General features: G+C 44.5%; 1 protein-coding gene across 1 annotated transcript; it reads left to right on the top strand.

The window, feature by feature from the left end:
* The first annotated feature begins 2,617 nt into the window (after nucleotides 1-2,617).
* On the top strand, nucleotides 2,618-7,449 carry PATE2 (prostate and testis expressed 2). Its single transcript, XM_070782387.1, has 4 exons — nucleotides 2,618-4,708; nucleotides 4,851-4,874; nucleotides 5,341-5,469; nucleotides 5,815-7,449. Exons 1-4 carry the CDS (start codon nucleotides 4,603-4,605, stop codon nucleotides 5,949-5,951), a joined length of 396 nt encoding a protein of 131 aa, XP_070638488.1. The 5' UTR covers nucleotides 2,618-4,602; the 3' UTR covers nucleotides 5,952-7,449.
* The last annotated feature ends 16,982 nt before the right edge of the window (nucleotides 7,450-24,431 follow it).

Genomic DNA, 24,431 nt, shown 5'->3' with positions numbered 1-24,431 from the left:
CAAGCACAGTTTCATGTATGAGAGCAGGGCAACAAATAAGATCAAAAAAAAGCTCACCTAGCTGCACGTCTTATGGGTGAGCAAAAGAAGAGTGAAGGAAGTGAAAAGATGGGATCATCCATGACTAAGCTGGGCCTTCCAATTAGAACTTCTGATGCTCAGCCCAGAACTCTCTCATTTTACCAGAAATCTGTTTCCCAAGGCCAGGAGATATTTACTTTGTAGGGCTGTGAAATCGTCTCTAGGATTATCACATGGCTTGATCTTTTGAGAATTTATATTGTGTATCTGGCCAGTTTGGCCCAGATGCTTTAGGGATCTGTCTCTACAAAAATTAACTCAGGTGAGGTTCACCATGGGTAAACCACTGAAAACTATGACTGGTTCAGGCACTGTCAGTCTTTGACAGTTCACTGACCCATCAGTGAACATATGGTACTTTGGCTAGAGATAATAGGAATCTGCTATCGTGAACTCATTTAATGACATGTTCTTTAGCTGTAGGAACGGTATGTCCTTCAAAATGTCTCAAGTATGACATTTTTAGAGGACAGGTAACAATTGGGTGAAATCAAGCCTTAGCTCAAGTGCCATGAAATTTATGATGTTTCTTTTAAATGAGCACAGTGTTGAGTCCATCTCTGCCTAAGAGAACCATAGGCCTTTAACATGAGTCTGTTCCTTTGAAAATAATTGATTCTAGAATCGAAGTCAACTTTGTGAAGTCTGTGAATCCAGTTTTCTATCTTCTATCTTTCAGAAGAAGATGTGAGAAACTGGGATAGCATTTTTCAAGAGTTTCCAAAGGCTTATCAAGAAGGCAAGCTTCTGAGCCTTTGTGTGCCACCTGTTTCCTCTTCTCTATCTTTAAAGAGAGTGACTCTAGAATTAAAGCAAAGGAAGAAGAAATTCTAGGTTAAACCACAGAGGGTTTGCCCAATTTCTATGCTACTGCCTTCAAGGTGCCCTCTGGCAGATATTTTCTGAAAGCCCCACTGAGTTTGGAACCTCTTTCCTATTTCCAGTTAGGACTGTAGAATTTTGCAATGCCACCCATGCACTAGGTTCTCTGATCTTACTTCTCGTCCCTCACCCATCAAATTTTCTCTTGGAAACAATGTACTGTGGTATCTAAAGTAGAATGGATATTTGTAGATGTGAATCTGGAACTCAAAATAGAGGTCAGAGGTAGAGATGTAAAACTGGGCATCATCAGCACATGGGTGACCTCAAGCTCGAGCTGTGAGAACAGACCCAGTTCTCATGCAGTCTTCAATGACTCAGAACTCAATTAGTTCCCAGCTGCTAACCCACCCAAAGCAAATTAATCAGTTTGTTCTGAAACTGATGGTGTCTCCAAAGTTCATTCCAGAAGAAGCTGTCAGTCTTTCCATCTTTTCCAACACCCAAAGCCCAAGGGAAGCCTTGATGAAACAAAATATGACATGATGCTCCCAATTATCATCTTCACAGCTCTTGACCCTTGGATGCCAAAACCACAGCCACAGCTACTCCATCACCAGCTTTCCTGACCAGGTGCCCTTTCCCACACGTGGCTCCTTTTGACTGAAGTTTCTGACACCTACCCTAGCAAAAGGACCCAGACTGCTCCTTGCCGGGAGCCGATGAGGCATTCCACTCGTGACAAAGGTTATGAGGAAGGAGGCTCGACATACGCAAAGGTGGGATCGAGCCTCAGGAGTCCCCCCGGATATTCTCGAGCATCTACCCCCCCAAAAAACCAGAGTCTGCCTACTTTATTGCTTTGTGCTCTCACCTCTGACTTTACTGGGGGCTGTCCCCTACCACCATCTCACTCTCTCTGTCAAAGAGTTAACTTACAGCTCCAATTAATAAAGTTCCTGGGCAATTAGGAGTGTTTAAATCCAAACCCCTCAGATGGCTCTCTAACTCGCCTGACAAATTTACCCGGACTCCTACAGCTATGCATACGATTGTTTACAGTCTCCCAGCCTCGAGAGGCACGGGAAGCTTAAGATATTCAAATAGCTTAGAGCCTCTCAGAGAGTTAGAAACTGTCAGAATAAGACCAGTAAGGGATTTCATTGATGAGCCAATGTTTGTTGCCAAGTTTTCACATCCCCTGAATTGTATCCTTGAATGTGTATTAATTAATATAGTTGGTATGTAGAAAAAATAAGTAGTGGCCTTGGTGTTAGTAACTTTAGACCCTTAAGGTAATAAATTCTTTCCTTTGTTGTAAACCCATTACACATCCGCCCTATAGGAATGCAATTTTATCTTCGGAAGATGGCGCCAAACCTTAAAATAATTACTCTTAGAGAAAGTAAGTGTTGATAAGTCCTTGTCAAGAGTCATAAAATGTTAATAGGCCTTCTGGCCAGAAGATGATGTAAATCACCTAAACCATTTGTATACGATAAATTTGCAGGAAAGAAACCCTGGTTTTTGATAAGGATCAAAAACTGCTGACTTTGCATCCCCTATTATCCTCTATGTGTAACTTAGGGTATATAAGCCCCTGTTGAAAATAAAGCTACGGGCCTTGCTCACCAACGCTTGGTCTCTCCATGTCATTCTTCCCTTTAACTTCCAGCTGAGTCTCCATCTGGAGCACGGAACCCACCATGCTTACTAATTATGCCTGGGCTTCTAAGATCCAACCGGGGAGGCCTCAGTGTCTCCTCTCCTTCGGGAGAACGGAAGGATGCCCCATGTGGCAGGTTGCTTGATATCTCTGCACTTTGACATTTGCTGTGCCTTTGGGTGCCTGTCCTTATTCACCACCCTATTTTGGTGCTGGAGAAGACTCTTGAGAGTCCCTTGGACTGCAAGGAGATCAAATCAGTCAATCCTAAAGGAAATCAACCCTGAATATTCATTGGAAGGACTGATGCTGAAGCTGAAGCTCCAATACTTTGGCCACTTGATGCAAAGAGTTGACTTATTGGAAAAGACCCTGATGGTGGGAAAGATTGAGGGCAGGAGGAGAAGGGGACCACAGAGGATGGGATGGGTATATGGCATCACTGACTCAATGGACATGAGTTTGAGAAAACTCTGGGTGATAGTGAAGGGAGGCCTGGTGTGCTGCAGTTCATGGGGTCATAAAGAGTTGGACAAGATCAGTGACTGAACAACAACAACATCAACCCTATTCACTTATTCTAGCTATTAATAACACATCACTAGATGGCACCCAACTCCAGTACTCTTGCCTGGAATATCCCATGGATGGAGGAGCCTGGTAGGCTGCAGTCCATGGGGTCGCAAAGAGTCAGATATGACTAAGCAACTTCACTTTCACTTTTCACTTTCATGCATTGGAGGAGGAAATGGCAACCCACTCCAGTGTTCTTGCCTGGAGAATCCCAGGGACAGGGGAGCCTGGTGGGCTGCCGTCTGTGGGGTCGCACAGAGTCAGACACAACTGAAGTGACTTAGCAGCAGCAGCAGCTTTCAGAGTCCTGCACAAGTATCCTTTCTTCAGGGACACCATCCCTGGTCATGCAGTCAAATTTGAATGTCCTTTATCTAGGTCTCCAAGTCAACTGTGGCTGATGTACTTGTGTTCACCTTAACTAGCCACTAACCTTCGTGATGCTGCAGATTTGTGGCCTGATTTGCTTGGTATCTTCTCTTTTTATAATACTGCCATTCGGAGAAGGCAATGGCACCCCACTCCAGTACTTTTGCCTGGAAAATCCCATGGATGGAGGAGCCTGGTAGGCTGCAGTCCATGGGGTCGTTAAGAGTCGGACACGACTAAGCAACTTCACTTTCACTTTTGACTTTCATGCATTGGAGAAGGAAATGGCAACCCACTCCAGTGTTCTTGCCTGGAGAATCCCAGGGACGGGGGAGCCTGGTGGGCTGCCGTCTATGGGGTCGCACAGAGTCGGACACGACTGAAACAACTTCGCAGCAGCAGCAGCCATTTGGTATGTGTGTAGAAAATATTTACTTTTTAAAAAGACATCAATTAATAACACCTGAAGTCAAAGTAGGCACATCTCTCCTTCTCCTGAAACTTCCCTTTGCTACACCACAGCAGGGACACTTTGGTGTTTCCCTCACATTCAGACCATACTTGAAATCCTGGATTTAATTCCTGGTGCCTCAGTCTAGGGCTTCCCAGGTGGCACTAGTGGTAAAGAACCCGGCTGCCAATGCAGGAGATGAAAGAGACGTGGGGTTCGATCCCTATGTCAGGAAGATCCCCTGGAGGAGGGCACGGCGACCCACTCCAGTATTCTTGCCTGGAGAATCCAATGGGCAGAGGAGCCTGGTGGGCTACAGTCCACAGGGCAACAAAGAGTTGGATATGACTGAAGCACACGCCTCAGTCTAAGTGAGACAATGACAAATCTGATTATTCTGAGATTATCAAAAAGAGCTAAAAGGAATGAAAGTATCCAAACCCTGTCTTAAAAGGTTAAAATGTGGCAAAGAGACTTGTCTTCCCTTGCAGAGCACAAGGCTTAGCTATAGAGGAGAATTTTACAATAGATGGTTTATGGGCACTGGACTGGAGTTGGTGCTTTGGTTCTTTCTGGGAACACTGAGATACTAATTTTATGATTATATGATTTAGAAGAATAGCCCAAGGACAGAACATGGATGGAGATCAACCAGGGCCTTCCACAGGCAACTGCACATGACCAAAGTCCCAGGATGTCTGTTCTGTTTCTGCTGCACATTGTCATTGTAGTCTGCATGAGTAAGGGTGAGTCCTGGAGGCAAAGGGAGGGCTGGTTGCTGGTTAAGAGAAAGGAAGGCGCTAGGGGAGGAGAAACTTCCAGAATTGGCTCTTGGGGCTTTGGCAGATGCATATGCAGCTATGATAAGAAAAACTTCTCTTTTCACAGGTGAATTTTATGAACACATGAAAGGTACGACCATGGCTAGTCTAAAGTCCTCGGTAAAAAGGTTATTGGTGACACTTTAGGAGTACCTCTCCCTCCCTCTTTCGAGAAAGCTGTAATCCATTCTTCCTGTAAAATCCTAGGAGTTTGATCTTACCAATTTAGTCCATTTCGTGAAGTTAGGGAGCTAAAATCCCTGTCTTTGCTTCCTTTTCTCCATTACTGAACAAAATCATCAGGCTAGATAAGGGGCTCATTACTTGGGGACCAGAGATAAATTTTTAGGGGAACTCTGACCTCTTGAGATTACATTCAGGGTTTGATTTAAACCTGTCTGTACAAGTTTGCTTTCACAAGATTATCAAAGGAGTCAGGGTCCCAAGAAAAGTTGGGGAGCACTGGGCGGTAGTAAGTTCCTGTTGGGAAGCCCCCCACCTGGAGAACCTTCACCATAAAACCGCATCCTATAAGCACCTCTTTCTGTGTCTGGCAGAGCCTTCAACGATGTGTTACAAATGTAAAAAATATCATCTCGGGATATGCTATGAAGCCATGAGGTCCTGCACCCTGAAGTACAAACAGACATGTGCTGTTGAAAACATCTACGTCCTTACCAGAAAAGGTAGTGTGGGCATAGAGTAACTGAGAAGTAGCCGCCTCTCCCCCACTTAGAGGCAGTCACCTCCTTTCATCATTAGGACACATGGGTGAGTCGATGGGTAAGGATGGGATGGTCCTGCAAAGCTGGACTTTTCTTTAAGACAGTATTGAGTGAAGGAGAGGTGAATGTCCCCCTCTAAGTTAGAAAATAAAATCCGTTCTCTGGGTCAGTAATTAATAGATTCCATCTTAGCTCACTAGGGTCTAGAGAAAAGTCAGTGACTGTCTGAAGAAAGGTGATTCCTAGGAATATGGTAGGAGAAAACAGAGTCATCATGGTTGTATTTCCTTTCTTTCACATCCTCAGGGCGGAGTATGTATTTTTATTCAAAACTGTCGTGTAAGGCCAACTGTGAGGACATCAACTTCTTAAGTTTTGAGAAGAGAACAGAGCTCATCTGTTGCAAACATAAAAGCTACTGCAATCTCCCCGAAGGTGTCTAGTTCTGCATCTCTTCTGGAGTTTTGATTATTCTTCAACTCACTATCCCCTTTATGTTTTTTTGCCAAACCTATATTTTGTTCTCCTCTTCTAACCAGTGGCAGGGAGTGAGAAAATCAGCAGGTAGTTAAAAGAGGAGTCATCATTAATGATGGAGCCCCAGACAGAATTTTTGCAAATCCCTATTTACAAGGTTTTGGGTTTTTTATGATGGTACTGCCATGGATATTGTTGAGATTTCAGTTGGTTATTCATTATGTCCTATATGGAAAAGCAAAGTGTTAGTCACTCAGTCACGTCCGCCTCTTTGTGACCCTATGGACAGTAGCTCACCAGGTTTCTCTGTCCATGGAATTCTCCAGGCAAGAATACTGTACTGGGTTGACATTCCCTTCTCCAGGGGACCTTTTCAACCCAAGGATCGAACCTGGGTCTCCTGCATTGGCAGGCAGATTCTTTACAGTCTGAGCCACCTGAGAAGCCAACTTTAGGTAATGTAGTAGTATCAAATCTTATTTTAATCACATAAATGTCTGTTTTATTTATCCCATTCTGAATGGAAATGCAAAGACTTGTGTCAAAATCATCCCAAACCAGTACTGGGAATTCTGCAACCACACTTTATCCTCATTCATACTCACTGCTCTGGGCTAGGATTCTCTGGATTAGCCCTGGCACTCTCCTTGTGTCCCTGGGTTATGGCAATTAGAGAAGACTAACTCGACTTTTCTAATCTGCTGGCAACATGAGCCACATCTTTCTCTTGTAGACCTCTTGGGGGGAATCTCAGGCCAAGAAAAAACTGGACAAACATAGGAATGAGGCTTCAAGAACTATTTTAGGGGCATTTCAGTTTGTGGAAATTAAGATTCAAGAAACAGTTTGTTGTGGGTGGAGCTGCCATCACCCTCTCTGACCACTTGGTTGAACCAAGTGATTGAATTGGAAATGGAGACCTTGTGCCAGAATGGCTAATCTGTTTCTTCTCATAAAAATGTGAGACAAAAATGTTGATAATAAAGCAGGTGAAGATAATGGAACGTATAGCGACTCCATGCAGTAGTGTTCTAGTTACAGAGAGCCGTATGTAAGATGCAGTTACGAGTAAGCAGAAGGAGTGAAACAGCGAAAGCTACTGGTGGTGGGAGATCAAGACAGTCAGCCCTACAGGAAATCAACCCTCAATATTCACTGGAGGGGCTGAAGCTGAAGCTCCAATACTTGACCGTCTGATATAAATAGCCACTCATTGGAAAAGACCCTGATGCTGGGAAAGATTGAGGGCAAGAGGAGAAGGGGGCGACAGAGGGTGAGATGACTGGATGGCATCGCTGACTCGATGGAAATGAATCTGAGCATGTTCCAGGAGTTGGAGATGGACAGGGAAGCCTGGAGTGCTGCAGACCTTGGGGTCGTAAAGAGTGGGACATGACTGAGCGACTGAACAACAACAACAGTGGTGGGAAGAGATGCAGATCCCTCCCCCGCGCCCTCCCCGCCTCCTCCCCTCCCCCTCCCCGCCTCCCCCTCCCTCCCCCTCCCTCCACCTCTCTCCATTTTTCCATCCCTCCCTCCCTAATATAATAAAGCAGATAGGCAGAGAGAGACCACTCAGCATTGGTGGTGGAACTGCACACCTGTGGCCAAGGTGGCGAAGCCTCCTCGGGTATGAAGTAACCCCAGCATTTCTCTCCCTGTGAATGACGCATACTGCAGTTCTTGGTCCTGGATTTCCATAATCAATTTTCTCCCTTATTATGCCACATGAGATTCTTACAATAAACCGATCACCCCTCTACTTGAATAGTCTGGTGTAGTCTCTGCCTTTGCCTGTGTCTGAAAATATAATCCTTCCTGAGATATTCTCATTTGGGATTTTATCCATACAAAGCTGGGGTAAAGAGAGATGTGTACATAACTTTTTAAAAATAGGCAGGCAGGTTGGAAAAGTCAATCGAACAGGGATATTTTGAGTTAAGGAAACACATATTTTAAAAATTTTTTATTGAAGTATATTTGATTTACAGTGTTGTGTTAATTTCTGCTATAACAGAAATTACAGCTAAGGGATTCAGTTATACATATACATATATTCTTTTCCATATGTTTATCACAGGATATTGAATATAGTTCCCTTTGCTATATAGTAGGTCCTTGTTGTTTATCCATCCTAAATATAATAGTTCGCATCTGCTGACTCCAAACTCCCAACCCTTCCGTCCCCTATACCTCACCCCCATTGTTAATCACAGCCTGTTTCATATGTCTGTGAGTCTGTTTCACAGATATGTTCATCTGTGTCATATTTTAGATTCTACGTACAAGTGGTATCATACGGTGCTTGCTTTTTCTGTCTGACTTACTTCACTTAGTATGGTAATCTCTAGGCGCATCCATGTTGCTGCAAATGGCATTCTTTCCTTCCTTTTAATGGCTGAGTAATATTCCATTGTACATATGTACTGCATCTTCTTTGTCCATTCATCTGTGGATGGACATTTAGGGGAAACAGCATATCTTTATTTCTGACTTTATATAGGCTCTCTCACCTGTTGAATTATGGGGCTGGGAGACATAATCTAGGAAAAAGAAAAAAAGAAAGAGAGAGATCATTGTTTTCTATTGGGTTTCAAAATAGACTTTAAAAAATATTTGTGAATCAATGTTTAGACAAAACTTGGCTTTGTTGAACAAGAAGTTTCTAATTTTTAAAAACTTTCCTTAATCTTTCAAGAACAAGCATTGGTACTCTCAGCATTAAAGCACTGAATATGACATTATACATGGATGACTTTTATTTGACCTTGGTGCCCTGCTGGAATCCTTTTTCCTGATCAGTGTACCTGTCACTCAACTGCACTGAGTGTTGGTCTATGACAACTCACAGCTATTTCCTTCTCTGGAGAATAGCCCTCTGCCAAATGGGAGCTGCCTCACCTGGATACTAAGCTCCCAACTAGAGCAAACACCTCAGCCAACAAATGGCCAACTCCTCCCATCAAGTTGGGACTAAGTCTGTGGCAGTTCTTGTGCCAGAGCTTTGCTGTGGGATCTGACTAAAGCCAGTCTCCAGTTGAGACCATGTTATTGCTAACATTTCCCCTGACCTCCCTTGCTTTCTTGACTCCCCCTGAAAATTTTAGGTTGAGAAGGCCAAGTGTTTTCTACCATCATAGGGCACAGAGCGCTAAAACAAGATGAGGGAATTGCCCAGTGGTCCCATGGTTAGGACTCTGCACTTTCACTGCTGAGGACACAGGTTTGATCCCTGGTTGGGGAACTAAGATCCCACAAGCCATGTGATGTGGCCAGAGCAAAAAATTTTATAAGTACTAAAATAAAACAAGATGAGGTTGAGTTACAAATGTTTCATTTTGGTACCTCTGAGTGATAGTGCGTGTGGCGTGTGAATTGCCCTTATTAGGCTTCCTTGCAGCCAGATACAGAGAAAGCGATGGCACCCACTCCAGTACTTTTGCCTGGAAAATCCCATGGATGGAGGAGCCTGGGAGGCTGCAGTCCATGGGGTCGCTAGAGTTGGACACGACTGAGCGACTTCACTTTCACTTTTCACTTTCATGCATTGGAGAAGGAAATGGCAACCCACTCCAGTGTCCTTGCCTGGAGCATCCCAGGGACGGGGGAGCCTGGTGGGCTGCTGTCTATGGGTCGCACAGAGTCGGACACGACTGAAGCGACTTAGCAGCAGCAGCAGCAGCAGCCAGATAACATTGCTCTAATCTTGGAGAGACTTTTCTTTTGGTTTACCACATCTTGGGATATTATTCCTATTTCCATTTTCCAACTTGAACAAATGAACAGAATAAGACCTAGGTGAAAATTTTATATAATAAATATAAACAACAACAACAAAAGACCTGTTACCATGATTGTCTATTGTTGTCAAAGAAAGAATTGTGGAAACAAGAGGAAAAAAAATCTCCAGTGGGTCAGAGAGCAGAGTGGAAAAGGATAGAGAATTGATCTCTGTACCCGTTTTCTTTCATTTAAGTGGAAACTACATTCCCAGCACAGGGAATGAAAAACTTCCCATTGCAACCTTGGGAAATGATAGCAATTCAGCCATATTTTCACCAAAATCTAGGAAATAGCTACCACCCAGAGCTCTTTCTGGACTTCCAGGTGGCTCAGTGGTTAAAAAAAAAAAAATCTGCCTGCAATGCACATGTTCAATCTGTGCAGGAGACATAGGCTCAATCCCTGCATCAGGAAGCTCCTCTGGAGAAGGGATGGCTACCCACTCAGTATTCTTGCCTGGACAGAGGAGCCTGGTGGACTACAGTCCATGGGGGTCAAAAAGAGTTGGACACAACCAAGCGACTAACAACTTTCAAGTTCAACTTTCAGGGCTCTTATAGTGGGAGTCAAGGGAGAGACTTGAAACGATCAAGCAGTGTAAATCTTTGATGCAGTCCTCACTTTTGTAACTGGACATGAGGCCGAAGATGACAGTCACAGCTGCATTCACACTGCCTGCTCCACCTTCTCTCACTTCCGCCCATGTCTCAGCTGGACAGGGCTCTTGACCTGATGGCGTATTCCAGCCTTCAATCCTGTGTGATCTGAACTCTTGGTGGTTTTGTCCTTATAGCATCATTACAGGTTACTATTGAACAAGACTACTGGACAAGAGAGTACTAAAGATATTCCAGCATATCCTATGGTTTTCAAAAAAGTTCTTCATGCCATCATTGTGTAGTAACAACCTAAATTCCCTTGTAATCAAAATCAATTACCTCTTTTCACTGCCTGTGAGACTCTGATATTTTGCTCCCTCTCCTCCCCCTGCCCCCACCTTTGTCTTATCCTAGGGTTAAGCTGATGCAGGGGACTGGGGAGACCGGGCATACCCTTTACACTGTAAAGAGAATCATCCCATGGGTGTCTCCCAGGTTCCACCATAAACGAAAGGGAAAGGAATTTGGGAAACTCCTCAGAGTAATTCCCTGGCTTACTAGGCTATTGTCTTGTTGCAAAATATGTTTTAAAAATATAAAACCCTGCCTATTACAGGGCTTCCCAGGTGTACGAGACAGCAAAAGAGACACTGATGTATAGAACAGTCTTATGGACTCTATGGGAGAGGGAGAGGGTGGGAAGATTTGGGAGAATGACATTGAAACATGTAAAATATCATGTATGAAACAAGATGCCAGTCCAGGTTCGATGCACGATACTGGATACTTGGGGCTGGTGCACTGGGACGACCCAGAGGGATGGTATGGGGAGGGAGGAAGGAGGAGGGTTCAGGATGGGGAACACAGGTATACCTGTGGCGGATTCATTTTGATATTTGGCAAAACTAATACAATTATGTAAAGTTTAAAAATAAAATAAAATTTAAAAAAAAAGAAATTTGGAAAAAAAACCCAAAAACACTCCTGTTAATGCAGGAGATGCAGTTTCCATCCCTGGGTCCCCTGGAGGAAAAAATCTCAACCTACTCCAGTATTCTTGTCTGGAAAATCCCATGGACAGAGGAGCCTGGCAGGCTACAGTCCTTGGGGTCCCAAAGACTTGGACACAACACCGTGTTCTCTCTCTCTCTCTCTCTCACACACACACACACACACACACACACTGCATATTACTACATTATTTTAGCTTTCTTCTGTTTTATACCAAATCTTGTTTTATTCCTGGACAGAGGCTTACCCAGGATGCATTGGGGTCAGGTTAGTTCCTGCGGGAGGCAAAAGTGAAAAATCACATAAAAGATAAAACTGGACTTCCCTGGCAGTCCAGTGATTAAGACTCAGTGCTTCTACTCTAAGGGGTGTGGGTCAGATCCCTGGTCTGAGAGCCAAGATCCCACATGCTGCGTGGCCAAAATAAATAAATAAATAAAATACAACAGAGCTTTGCCTGGTACCACCTTTCGCAGTCTCAGAAGCCTTTACCACTGCGTGAGGGACTTGGGTTGCTGGGCTTCAGTGCCTCTCAACTAGGCTGGGTTTGGGTTCAGAATGTCAACTTGAGAGCCTTCAAGCTTCTCCTACCAACCAACATAGTGTTTCTTCTATCTTCTTCCTCTTTAATTAACTATAGTAAGCAGTGAGAATTTTCTAGGACCTCCTCATATCTTATGAAATCTAAGCTTCTACAGTACTATTTTTTAATTTATTTAATTAAAGGATAATTACAATATTGTGTTGGTTTCTGCCATACATCAACATGGATCAGCCATAGGTATACATATGTCCCCTCCCTTGTGAGACTCCCTCCAACCTCCCAACCCATCCCATCCCTCTAGGTTGTCACAGGGCCCTGGTTTGAGTTCCCTGAGTCATACAGTAATGTTTTGCTGTTAAAAGCCTCAGAAATCTTCTCGAGTCCTAAATTTCCCAACTATGTTCCTGTTTGCATGGCCTCCACCATAGTTTATCTAACTGCAGTATATAAGCAAAGATATTTTGAGTTTTTTTTCCCATAGGTGGCCATAAGCTAAATGTACTCTCTATGATACTATCCATGAAACCAAGTTTCTATTCTAGGGCTGTTGGACACTGGCCATCATCTACCCTGAGGCACTGACTGCTTTGAAGCCACAGGCAGTGAGCAACACAGGCCCAGAGGCTTTCTCACACTTGGCTGCCCCCCAGCTCAAGAGAGGACATGCTCCCACATTTGAACAGTTTGATCCAGCAGCAATTCAAAGTACTCCTCTTCAAGTTCTGTTTCTGAACTTTCTGCAAACTCTGTATTCACAGGGCTCCTCTTGCAAACATATTTGAGAATAAAGGAGACTTGGGGCTTCCCTGGTGGCTCAGTGATCAAGAATCTGCCTGCCAGTGCAGGAGACAAGGGTTTGATCCCTGGGTCGGGAAGATTCCCTGGAGAAGGAAGTAGCAACTCAGTCCAGTATTCTTGTTTGGGAAGTCCCATAGACAGAGGGCCCTGGTGGGCCACAGTCCATGGGGTCACAAGAGCAGGACACAACTTAGTGACTAAACAACAAAAACAAAGGAGAGTTAGTCTTATCCTCTCTCCTAATTTAGTTTAATCCTATAACTGCTTCTCAATGCAATCTTGTTTCCACAATAGGCCCCGGTTCACTGAATACTGTTCACCCTCTGGGACTCCTTCATCACCATCCTTCTTGATATAGTAACAATTTACTATAAGCTTAATTTTAGCATTCAGCATATAATGAGCATTTTCTCATGCCAATTGTTGCTCTAAGCCCTTGACACACAGTACCTCATTTTATTCTCACTGCAACCTTATGAAGTACCAGAATTTAAGATGCTTTGGTAAGGTTACATGTGTAGTCAGAGCTGCCATTTGAAGGCACAATTTATCAATTCAGTCAGTCAGTTCAGTCACTCAGTTGTGTCCGACTCTTTGCGACCCCATGAATTGCAGCACACCAGGCCTCCCTGTCCATCACCAACTCCTGGATTCACTCAGACTCATGTCCATCGAGTCAGTGATGCCATCCAGCCGTCTCATCCTCTGTCGTCCCCTTCTCCTCCTGCCCCCAATCCCTCCCAGCATCAGAGTCTTTTCCAATGAGTCAGCTCTTTGCATGAGGTGGCCAAAGTACTGAAGTTTCAGCTTTAGCATCATTCCTTCCAAAGAAATCCCAGGGCTGATCTCCTTCAGAATGGACTGGTTGGATCTCCTTGCAGTCCAAGGGACTCTCAAGAGTCTTCTCCAACACCACACTTCAAAAGCATCAATTCTTCTGCGCTCAGCCTTCTTCACAGTCCAACTCTCACATCCATACATGACCACAGGAAAAACCATAGTTTTGACTAGACGGACCTTTGTTGGCAAAGTAATGTCTCTGCTTTTGAATATGCTATCTAGGTCTGCCATAACTTTCCTTCCAAGGAGTGAGCGTCTTTTAATCTCATGGCTACAGTCACCATCTGCAGTGATTTTGGAGCCCAAAAAAATAAAGTCTGACACTGTTTCCACTGTTTCCCCACCTATTTCCCATGAAGTGATGGGACCAGATGCCATGATCTTCGTTTTCCAAATGTTGAGCTTTAAGCCAACTTTTTCACTCTCCACTTTCACTTTCATCAAGAGGCTTTTTAGTTCCTCTTCACTTTCTGCCATAAGGGTGGTGTCATCTGCATATCTGAGGTTATTGATATTTCTTCCAGCAATCTTGATTCCAGCTTGTGTTTCTTCCAGTCCAGCATTGTTTTAAGCTGATATGACACTTCTTCCATAAAGTGGACCTCAATAAAGGAGTTAATGTATGAATGCTCAGTTCCTTTATTTCAACAATACCATCTTGCAGGGCTGAATGAATATATCAGACTTTATAGAGTGACTGGCCTAGGTGGAACAAAAAAGCAAACTATTGGTTTGGTCAAAAAGTTCATTCAGGTTTTCCATATGAGCTTACAGAAAAACCCAAACAAACTTTTGGGCCAACCCAATATAAGCTAAATACGGCTATCTCCATATCTATGGTACATCCATAGTGTGGAATTTTGTTGTTCTTTAGTCGTCCAACTCCTCTGTGACCCTAGGGATTGGGGTATTCCAGACAAAAATACTGGAATGGGTTACCATTTCCTCCTCTAGGGGATCTTTCTGACTCACGTCTCCTACCCACATCTCCTGCATTGCAGGTGAATTCTTTACCACTGAGCCACCAGGGAAGCCCAGCTATCTCCATAGTCCAATAGAAAGAAAAGGAAAGTGAAATTTATCCTAGGCCCTCCTACACACAGGACCCAGGTCCTAGCTTTGTTCTGTCAACCTAAATAAAGATGGAAACCAGGGCAAGTTTCAATGACCAGAATTTGAGGTTATTCAGGAATAGCAGGGGAATTGCAATTCGGGAAAGGCATGCTGTCACAAGACACAAACGTATCTATTGAGGGCTTGGGGTGGGCTGTATTTACAGGCAACAAGTGCAAAGAGGGGTAAGTCCAGCCAGAGTTTGAGCAGTAAGTTCATTGGCTTGAGGATGGGGAGAGATTTCTGCTGAATGTTCATCGATCAGGAGATAATTGTCAATCTCCTGTAAATCAGGCATGTATGCAAAATCAATCTCTCAGTTATTAAGTTCTATACTTCTCAGGGAGCACACATGAGATTCTTTGTTACATATCCTCTGGTTCCATTCTTTAAAATTTGTTTATTTTTAATTGGAGGATAATTGCTTTACAATTGGCTTCCCTAGTGGGTCAGAGGGTAAAGAATCTGCCTGCATTGCAGCAGACCCGGGTTCAATCCCTGGGTCAGGAAGATCCCCTGGAGAAGGAAATGGCACTCCACTCCAGTATTCTTGCCTGGGGAATCCCATGGACAGAGGAGCCTGGCACTCTGCAGTCCATGGGGTCACAAAGAATCGAAAATGACTGAAGTGACTTAGCACAATTGCTTTACAATATTGTGTTGGTTTCTGCCATATATCAGCATGAATCAGCTGTAGGTATACATATATCTCCTCCCTCGCTCTTCAACCTTCCTCCCACCTCTCTCGCAATCCCACCCTTCTAGGTTGTCACAGAGCCCTGGATTTAAGCTCCCTTAGTCATACAATGAGTCTCCACTGGCTATCTAATTTTCCATATGGTAATGCATGCTTCAAGGCTACTCTCCTAGTCTGCCCCACGTCCCTCCCTGTGCCCGCAACTCTGTTCCCTCTGCCTGCGTCTCCATTGCTGCCCTGCATATGGGCTCTTCAGCACCATCTTTCTAGATTCCAAATATAGGCATTAATATATGATATTTGTCTTTCTCTTTCTGACTCACTTCATTCTGTATAATAGGCTCTAGGTTCATCCACCTTATTAGAACTGACTCAAATGTGTTCCTTTTATGGCTGAGTGATATTCCACTGTATATGTGTACCACAACTTCTTTATCCATTCATCTGTCAATGGACATCTAGGCAGCTTCCATGCTCTAGCCATTGTAAATAGTGCTGTGATGAACATTGGGGTGCAGGTGTCTCTTTGAATTATGGTCTATTCAGGTTATACACCTGAGTGGAATTGTTGGGTTATGTGGTAGTTTTCAGAGAAGGTGATGACACCCCATTCCAGTACTCTTGCCTGGAAAATCCCATGGACGGAGGAGCCTGGTAGGCTGCAGTCCATGGGGTCGCGAAGAGTTGGACACGACTGAGCGATTTCACTTTCACTTTTCACTTTCATGCATTGGAGAAGGAAATGGCAATCTACCCCAGTGTTCTTGCCTGGAGAATCCCAGGGACGGGGGAGCCTAGTGGGCCGCTGTCTCTGGGGTCGCACAGAGTTGGACACGACTGAAGTGACTTAGCAGCAGCAGCAGCAGTGGTAGTTTTATTCCTACTTTTTAAAGGAATCTCCATACTGTTCTCCATAGTGACTGGATCAGTTTGCATTCCCACCAACAGTGCGAAAGGGTTCCCTTTTGTCCACACCCTTTCCAGAATTTATTGTCTGTAGGTTTTTTGATGACGGCCATTTGACCGATGTGAGGTGATACCTCATTGTAGTTTTGATTTGCATTTCTCTAATAATGAGCGATGTTGAGCATCTTTTCATGTGTTTGTTAGCTATCTGTATGTTTTCTTTGGAGAACTGGTTCCATTTTAGATCAAAATCCCTTCCTCAACTCATTTGAAAAGACCCTGACGCTGGGAAAGATTGAGGGCAGGAGGAGAAGGAGATGACAGAGGATGAGATGGTTGGATGGCATCACCGACTCAATGGACATGGGTTTGGGTGAACTCCGGGAGTTGGTGATGGACAGGGAGGCCTGGTGTGCTGCAGTTCATGGGGTCGCAAAAGTCGGATGTGACTGAGCGACTGAACTGAACTAGTCCTCTGAATCCTTCTTCAAAGCACTGTTTCCCCCTCTCCTTGTCTCTTTTGTTCATAGTAGTATCTCCAGCACCTCAAACAATTCCCCAGTATCTATCAGATGGCAAACATCCACTAATATTTGTTGATGGTTGAGTAATCGACTATTAATTATGACTCTATTAGACCTGCTCCCTCCCCAGCAGTCTGATGGCAGTACTTGGCAACCCACAGAATTTTGAATCTAAAGCACTGAGTTGGACCGTATTGCTGTGGGCTTGAGCATGTATATTTCAGGACGGTCTCCAAATTGAGCCCAAAGTGCAATGAATAGTTTCAGCTCCCCAAACCCTATTGCCTTTGAGATCTTTCCAGCAATACCAGGGGAGGCTAAACCCCCTCAATCATGGTGAATTTAGGACTTCTCTGGCAGTTCAGCAGTTGAGAATATTTCTGCCAGTGCAGGGGACATGGGTTTCATTCCTGGTTCGGGAAGATTCCATGTGCTATGCAGCAACAAAGCCTGTGCTTAGTTGCTTTAAATTATATAATTTTCATGTATACAACATTATATTTCTACTTCTATATACATTAAAGCATGCTCAACACCAAAAATTTAGTTTCCATTCATCATCACACACTTGGTTCCTATACTCATTTCATCTTCTAGCCACCCCTTCCTCTCTGGGGTGACCCTTGAACAATGTCAGGATTGGGGTGTCAACCCTCCACCAGTCAAAAATCCACATATAACTTTACAGTCAGGCTTCCTTATAGAAGATTCCACACCCAGAGATTCAGCCAAAAGAGGACTGTGTAGTGCTGTGGTATGTATTTAATTTTAAAAATCTAGGAATAAGTGGACCCACGCAATTCAAACTTGTGTTGTTCAAGGGTCAACTGTACTCTGTTTTCTGTATCTGTGTGTTTGTTTCTGGTTAGGTGTCATTGATTTTTGTTTTGTTTTATATTCCATCTATGAGTGAAATCATACAGTATTTGTTTTTTTCTATCTTATATTTCTCTCAGTGTAATACTCTCAAGATCTATCCATGTTGTTACAAATGTCAAGATTTCATCTTTTTGAAAGGCTGAATAGTATATCATTGTACATATATTAATATATATAATGTATGTATGTGTGTGTGTGTGTGTGTGTGTAGTGTCCATATATATAAATGGGCTTCCATGGTGGCTCAGACTGTAAAGAATCTGCCTGCAATGCAGGACACCTGGGTTATATCCCTGGGTCAGGAAGATCCCCTGTAGTAGGAAATGGCAACCCACTCCAGTATTCTTGCCTGGATAATCTTATGGGAAGAGGAGCCTAGCGGGCTGCAGTCTATTGGGTCACAAAGAGTCGGACACGACTGAGCACGCGTGCAACTCAAATAAAAAGTTTTCTTTATCTATTCTTTATAATAGAATAAAGAATTTTCTTTATCTATTCACTCATTGATGGGCACTTAGGCTGTTTCCATATCTTGGCTAACATAAACAACACTAAGATAAATGCTGGGGTGCATATATCTTTTCAAAGTAGTGTTTTTGTATGTTTTGGATAAATACCCAGAAGTAGGTTCTGGGAAAGTGGGATAAGTGAATCATATGGTAGTTCTTAACTTTTTGAGGAATATCCATACTGTTTTCCATTGCAGCTACACCAGTTTATGTTCCAACACTGTATGAGGGTCCTGTTTCCTCCACGTACTTGCCAACACTTGTGATTTCTTGCCTTTTTGGTAATAATCATTCTATTTTGATAATAGCACATCCATGGGTGTGAGATAATATCTCACTGTGGTTTTGATTTGCATTTCCCTAGTGATGAGTGCGGAGAAGGCAGTGGCACCCCACTCCAGTACTCTTGCCTGGCAAATCCCATGGACGGAGGAGCCTGGAGGGCTGCAGTCCATGGGGTCGCAAAGAGTCGGACACGACAGAGCAACTTCACTTTCACTTTTCACTTTCATGCATTGGAGAAGGAAATGGCAACCCACTCCAGTGTTCTTGCCTGGAGAATCCCAGGGACGGGGGAGCCTGGGCTGATGTCTATAGGGTCTCGCAGAGTTGGACACGACTGAAGCGACTCAGCAGCAGCAGCAGTGATGAGTGATGCTGAACATCTTTTCATGTGCCTGTTGGCCATCTGTATGTCTTTGAAGAAATAAAGGTCTATTCAGATAAACAAATCTGTCTATTCAGATCCTCTGCCCATTTTTTAATTGTTTTGTTAAGTTGTATGAGTTGCTGAGTTGTATAATTCCTTATATTTTGGATATTAACACTGTACTGAATGTATTGTTTACAAATATCTTCTCCCATTCATCAGATTACCATCCTTTTTTTTTCCTTGGCCATGTTTCACATTCTTTCTTTATCTTCAACTTTTGACCATCTGTCTTGAAGATGGTCTTTTTGCATTGAAGCAATTAGGTGTTCTCTTAGTTTCACGGACTTGTGTGTCCAGTTCCTTGTCAGGTTCAGGAAGTTTCAGATATTATTTCTTTAAGTAAACTGTCTCCTCTCTTCTCCGTCTCTTCTTCTCCTTTTGGGATAACTGTTACCCTAATGTTGCCCTTCCTAAAAGATTTAGTTAACTCTCATAAATTTTCCTCATTTTTTTTTTTTTAGATCGTAATTCTCATTCCTCTTTTACCTGTACCACTTCTGGATTTCCATTGTCTAGCTTGCTAATTCTCTTTTTCATATGATCTGCTTTATTGCCAATGGATTCCAATGCATTGTCCATCTCATTAATTGAGTTCCTCAGCTCCAGAACGATTTCTGCTTGCTTCTCCCTTAGAATTTCAATCTCTTTGGTAAGGTCCTCCTTCTGCTCATTACTTTCATTCCTGAGCTCATTGAATTGCCTTCTTAGCCTGTAGCGCATTGAATTTCATGACAGCTGTTTTGAATTCTCTATCAGTTAGACTGTAATACTCTGTGACTTTTTTAATTTCTGGAAAGTTTTTGTTTACTTTTTGTGTATTATGTGGTTCTTCATACTGCTTGATGGTTCCTTTGCCAGCACGTTTGAAGTAGCCATCATCTTTTTTCCTTAAAGATTTTTTTAAATTTGATTCCAATGATACAGCAGGTTAGACATGAGAGGCTTCTCTCTTGTTTTCCAATGAGTGGCACTATGGCCAGTTTTCAGTTTCCTATTCCGGCACTGCCTCTGGCTGTGAGTCTGCACTGTGTCACGGGTGGAGCCCACTGTGCTCCTGAACGCTGCTGTGTCTCTGGCCTCACCTCCTGGGGCACAGAGACGGCAGGCACTTCCACAGCAGCTACGGTCTCCTGAATGTCACTCTCTGCTGCTTAGGGGAAGAGCGGGAGCTGACATCAGGGTACCTCTGCCATCTGCGGTACCGTTGGGTTGGTGGGAGCCGCTGCTAAGGGTGGTGGGTGGAGGCCAGCACTGTGGATGCCCCTGTGGCTGGAGGGCAGGGTCCCAGGCTCCTCTGTCGCTGATACCCACTGGCCTGTGTGTGTGGGCACCGCAGCAGCGGGAGCCCCAGGGCATATGGCCATCTCTTCAGCTGCCACCGGGTTCTCTGGGGCTGCAGGCTCAACCAGAGTGACTGGGGGCCGGGACTGTGGGCACCACCTGTGCTGTGGTCCTGGTTCCAGCTCTTCTTTGTGTTCCAGCCCACCTACCTTTAGATATACCGATATGTGGATTTTCCAGCATCCTGAGTGTGTTGGGCAGAGCTGCTCTGTTGAGTTGTGGATGTTTAACTGGTTGTTGATTGAGGGGGAGAGACAAAGGGTGCATCTCAATCCACCATGATGCTGATATCAACACCATTGTCTTTTTTGGTTTGTTTTTGGCCACACCTTGCAGCATGTGGAACTTCCCTGACCAGGGGACCAGGAATTGAACACGTGCCCCCACAGTGGAAGTGGGAAGTCTTAACCACTGGACCACCAGGGAAGCCCAATACCATTATCTTTTTAACAAATATTCTATGATTTGAAAGCCCATGACTAGCTGCAAAAGTCTGAGCTGGTTTTCTTTTTTTTAAATATTTTATTTATCTATTTGGCTGCATTGGGTCTTAGCTGTGACACGTGGGGTCTTCACTGCAACACGTGAGCTTCTCTCTAGGTGGTACCGGCTCCAGGGCACAGGGCCTTAGTGGTTGCTCTGCAGCATGTGGGGTCTTAGTTCCCTCACCAGGGACTGAACTCATGTCCCCTGCATTGAAAGATGGACTCTTAACTGCTGGACCATTAAGGAAGTCCTGGAGCTGAAGTTTTGAATCTACTACTTTGCTTTGGGAATAATACTGTTGTAGGCAGGGGATTACTATATTGCTCTCTATGTGTGAAGAGAGATAGCAAGAGAATTAAATAGTATTATATCCCCAAATGAATCAGGAGTCAGAGAGGTGGTTGTGTAGGTGTTAGCATATGTGCAGCGAGATGGGTATTAGAATAGGTTGCTCATCTAGATGCATAAATTTTGTGAAACAGCATAATAGTTTCTCTGTCATTTCTTAATTTGATGCATTCAAAACTTCCCAAGAAGTCTTTGCTTTAAATTCATATAACAAATATTATCAAAATTATAAGATGCTTGGGATCTTAAGTGGCTTTTATGCGAGTGAAGAGAGAAGCCAGTTAATCCAGGACAAACATGTTGTTTGCAGAAATAGGAGCCTTCACACTGGGCTACAATGCAGAGATAAAGGAACTCCCCTTACCCAAATTGGCTGGGAAGAGTGATGTCACTGAATGAGAAAGCAAAGGGCCTTCCAAGAAGATAGGGTAGGTAGGAAGGGAGGTAGAGGGACTACCAGTGACAGCAAAGGCACGCACATGTGAGAATCTGGAAAGTCCAGCAGCGGGAGTCTGATAGCGACTTATAAGCAGTGTCAGGGAATAGAGTATGAGATGGTTGGATGGCACCACCAACTCAATGGACGTGAGTTTGAGCAAACTTCGGAAAACAGTGAAGGACAGGGAGGCCTGGCATGCTGCAGTCCATGGGGTCTCAAAGAGTCAGACATGACTGAGCGACTGAACAACAACAACAAATCGGAGAACTTCCTGATTAGAGGGCAGCAGCCTGCTCTTCACTGCCTCTGAGACAGAAGCTCTCCACTACTGTCGTGCTGAGTCCTTGGTTCCCGCCATGAATGGTAGTATGAGTGAGGGAGTTTTTGATCTTCCTATCTACTTGAGGGTAATATGTGAGTTCACATGATCTGGAGCCATCAGAAAATCATTGAGTAATTGATAAGGTTCCTGCTCTGATGTGTTAAAGCTCGGGAAATTTTGCCTTATCTAAACTTGGCTGGGAAATAGATTGTCTCCCAAGAATCCTGACCCTCCCTGCAGGCTCTCTCTTTCCTTTTACCCAACGATCCCCTCTTCTCCTCCCAAGCAACCTAGGGAATACTGCCAATTCCCAGAAGTTTGGAACATCTAGAAGGGCTCTGGTGGGTTGCCAGCATTCTCTGGGAGTTGGAAACCCTAGAAGTGAAGAGGAGACACAGAGAGAGGCTTTCTAGACATTTAACACAAGCTTCTTGGGACCTCTATGCATTCTCTGGCTGTTTCCTAGACTGTGACCATCCAGAATTGTCAGGTGGGGTCCAGTCTCGCCCAGATACACTAGCAGAGCTCAGTGAACATCTTTGATGTCCACCCACCAAGGAAAACCAGACAGTCTGCTCTGAACCTGAGCCTCCATCTTCAAAGGTCATTGTAGAAGAAACTGTTCCTGACCTTCCTGTTCACTCGGAACAAGCAAGTCAGATCTAAGCCTTGGTGGCAGTTAAAATTTAACAGACCACTCTTGCAGCCACCCCCACCGCCAGGCTCTTCCTCATCCCAAGCCAGAGCTTTAGCTGCAGGCCCCTAGCCCACTGTACTGTCTGGGCAGACGACATTTTTCAGAGAGTGGTTCCTGCTGGTTAAGGTTTCTGACATCTGTCCTGGCTAGGAGGTCAACGCTATGATGCATATGTGCGTGCTAAGTCACTTCAGTCATGCCCGACTCTTAGCAACCCCATGGACTGCAGCCCACCAGGCTCCTCTGTCCATGGGATTCTCCAGGCAAGAATACTGGAGTGAGTTGCTGTGCCCTCCTCCAGGGGATCTTCCCCACTCAGGGATCGAACCTGCATCTCTTATGTCTCCTGCATTGACAGGCGTGTTCTTTACCACTAATGCCTCCTGGGAAACCCCCAAGGCTACTATGGAAAACTATTAAAAGCATTCCATGTTCTTCAGTTCAGTTCAGTTGCTCAGTCGTATCCGACTCTTTGCCACCCCATAAATTGCAGCACGCCAGGCCTCCCTGTCCATCACCAACTCCTGGAGTTCACTCAGACTCACATCCATCGAGTCGGTGATGCCATCCAGCCATCTCATCCTCTGTTGTCCCCTTCTTCTCCTGCCCCCAGTCCCTCCCAGCATCAGAGTCTTTTCCAAGGAGTCAACTCTTTGCATGAGGTGGCCAAAGTACTGGAGTTTCAGCTTTAGCATCATTCCTTCCAAAGAAATCCCAGGGCTGATCTCCTTCAGAATGGACTGGTTGGATCTCCTTGCAGTCCAAGGGACTCTCAAGAGTCTTCTCCAACACCACACTTCAAAAGCATCAATTCTTCGGCACTCAGCTTTCTTCACAGTCCAACTCTCACATCCATACATGACCACAGGAAAAACCATAGCCTTGACTAGACGGACCTTTGTTGGCAAAGTAATGTCCCTGCTTTTGAATATGCTATCTAGGTTGGTCATAACTTTCCTTCCAAGGAGTAAGTGTCTTTTAATTTCATGGCTGCAGTCACCATCTGCCGTGATCTTGAAGCCCAAAAAATAAAGTCTGACACTGTTTCAACTGTTTCCCCATCTATTTCCCAAGAAGTGATGGGACCAGATGCCATGATCTTCGTTTTCTGAATGTTGAGCTTTAAGCCAACTTTTTCACTCTCCTCTTTCACTTTCATCCATATTCTTATGCTATGCTATGCTAAGTCACTTCAGTCGTGTCCGACTCTGTGTGACCCCATAGACGGTAGCCTACCAGGCTCCCCCATCCCTGGGATTCTCCAGGCAAAAACACTGGAGTGGGTTGCCATTTCCTTCTCCAATGCATGAAAGTGAAAAGTGAAAGTGAAGTCCCTCAGTCGTGTCCGACTCAGCGACCCCATGGACTGCAGCCTACCAGGCTCCTCTGTCCATGGGATTTTCCAGACAAGAGTACTGGAGTGGGGTGCCATTGCCTTCTCCACATCCATGTTCTTACCAGAGCCCAATCATGCAGGTTTTTATTTGGGTAGTCTTGGTGAACACACACTTGATTCACTCCTGGCTTGGGGAAATAGAGATATTGGATCCCACAGTGTCACGTTTGCCAGCCACTTCCCAAGGAACCCTTGACGTCAAAGTCAGTGTTATTACCCTGGCGGACATTGTACTTGGGTTTAGCAGGGCGGGCTCCGGGAGAGGGGGTAAGCAAGAACTGGCAGAAATGCACCACTAGGGGGGCAGTATAACCTCCACTCCCTCTTCTCCAGCCTGGCAAGTCAATGTCCCAGAAGCCTGTGCAGTAGGAAGGACTGGGTGAGCATCTGTTGTGACTGCAGTCCTAGACAATAGGTTGGGGACTGTTGTTTGGGGCGGCTTACAGGAACCTCCCATCTGTACTCATCACTCCTAAAGTTGGTGGGTTACTCTCAGAGCACG

The sequence above is a fragment of the Bos indicus genome, chromosome 29, assembly GCF_029378745.1.
Source record: "Bos indicus isolate NIAB-ARS_2022 breed Sahiwal x Tharparkar chromosome 29, NIAB-ARS_B.indTharparkar_mat_pri_1.0, whole genome shotgun sequence".
Classification (NCBI taxonomy): domain Eukaryota; kingdom Metazoa; phylum Chordata; class Mammalia; order Artiodactyla; family Bovidae; genus Bos; species Bos indicus.
The sequence above is the reverse complement of the archived record's forward strand: the minus strand, read 5'-3'. Positions and strand labels throughout refer to the sequence as shown.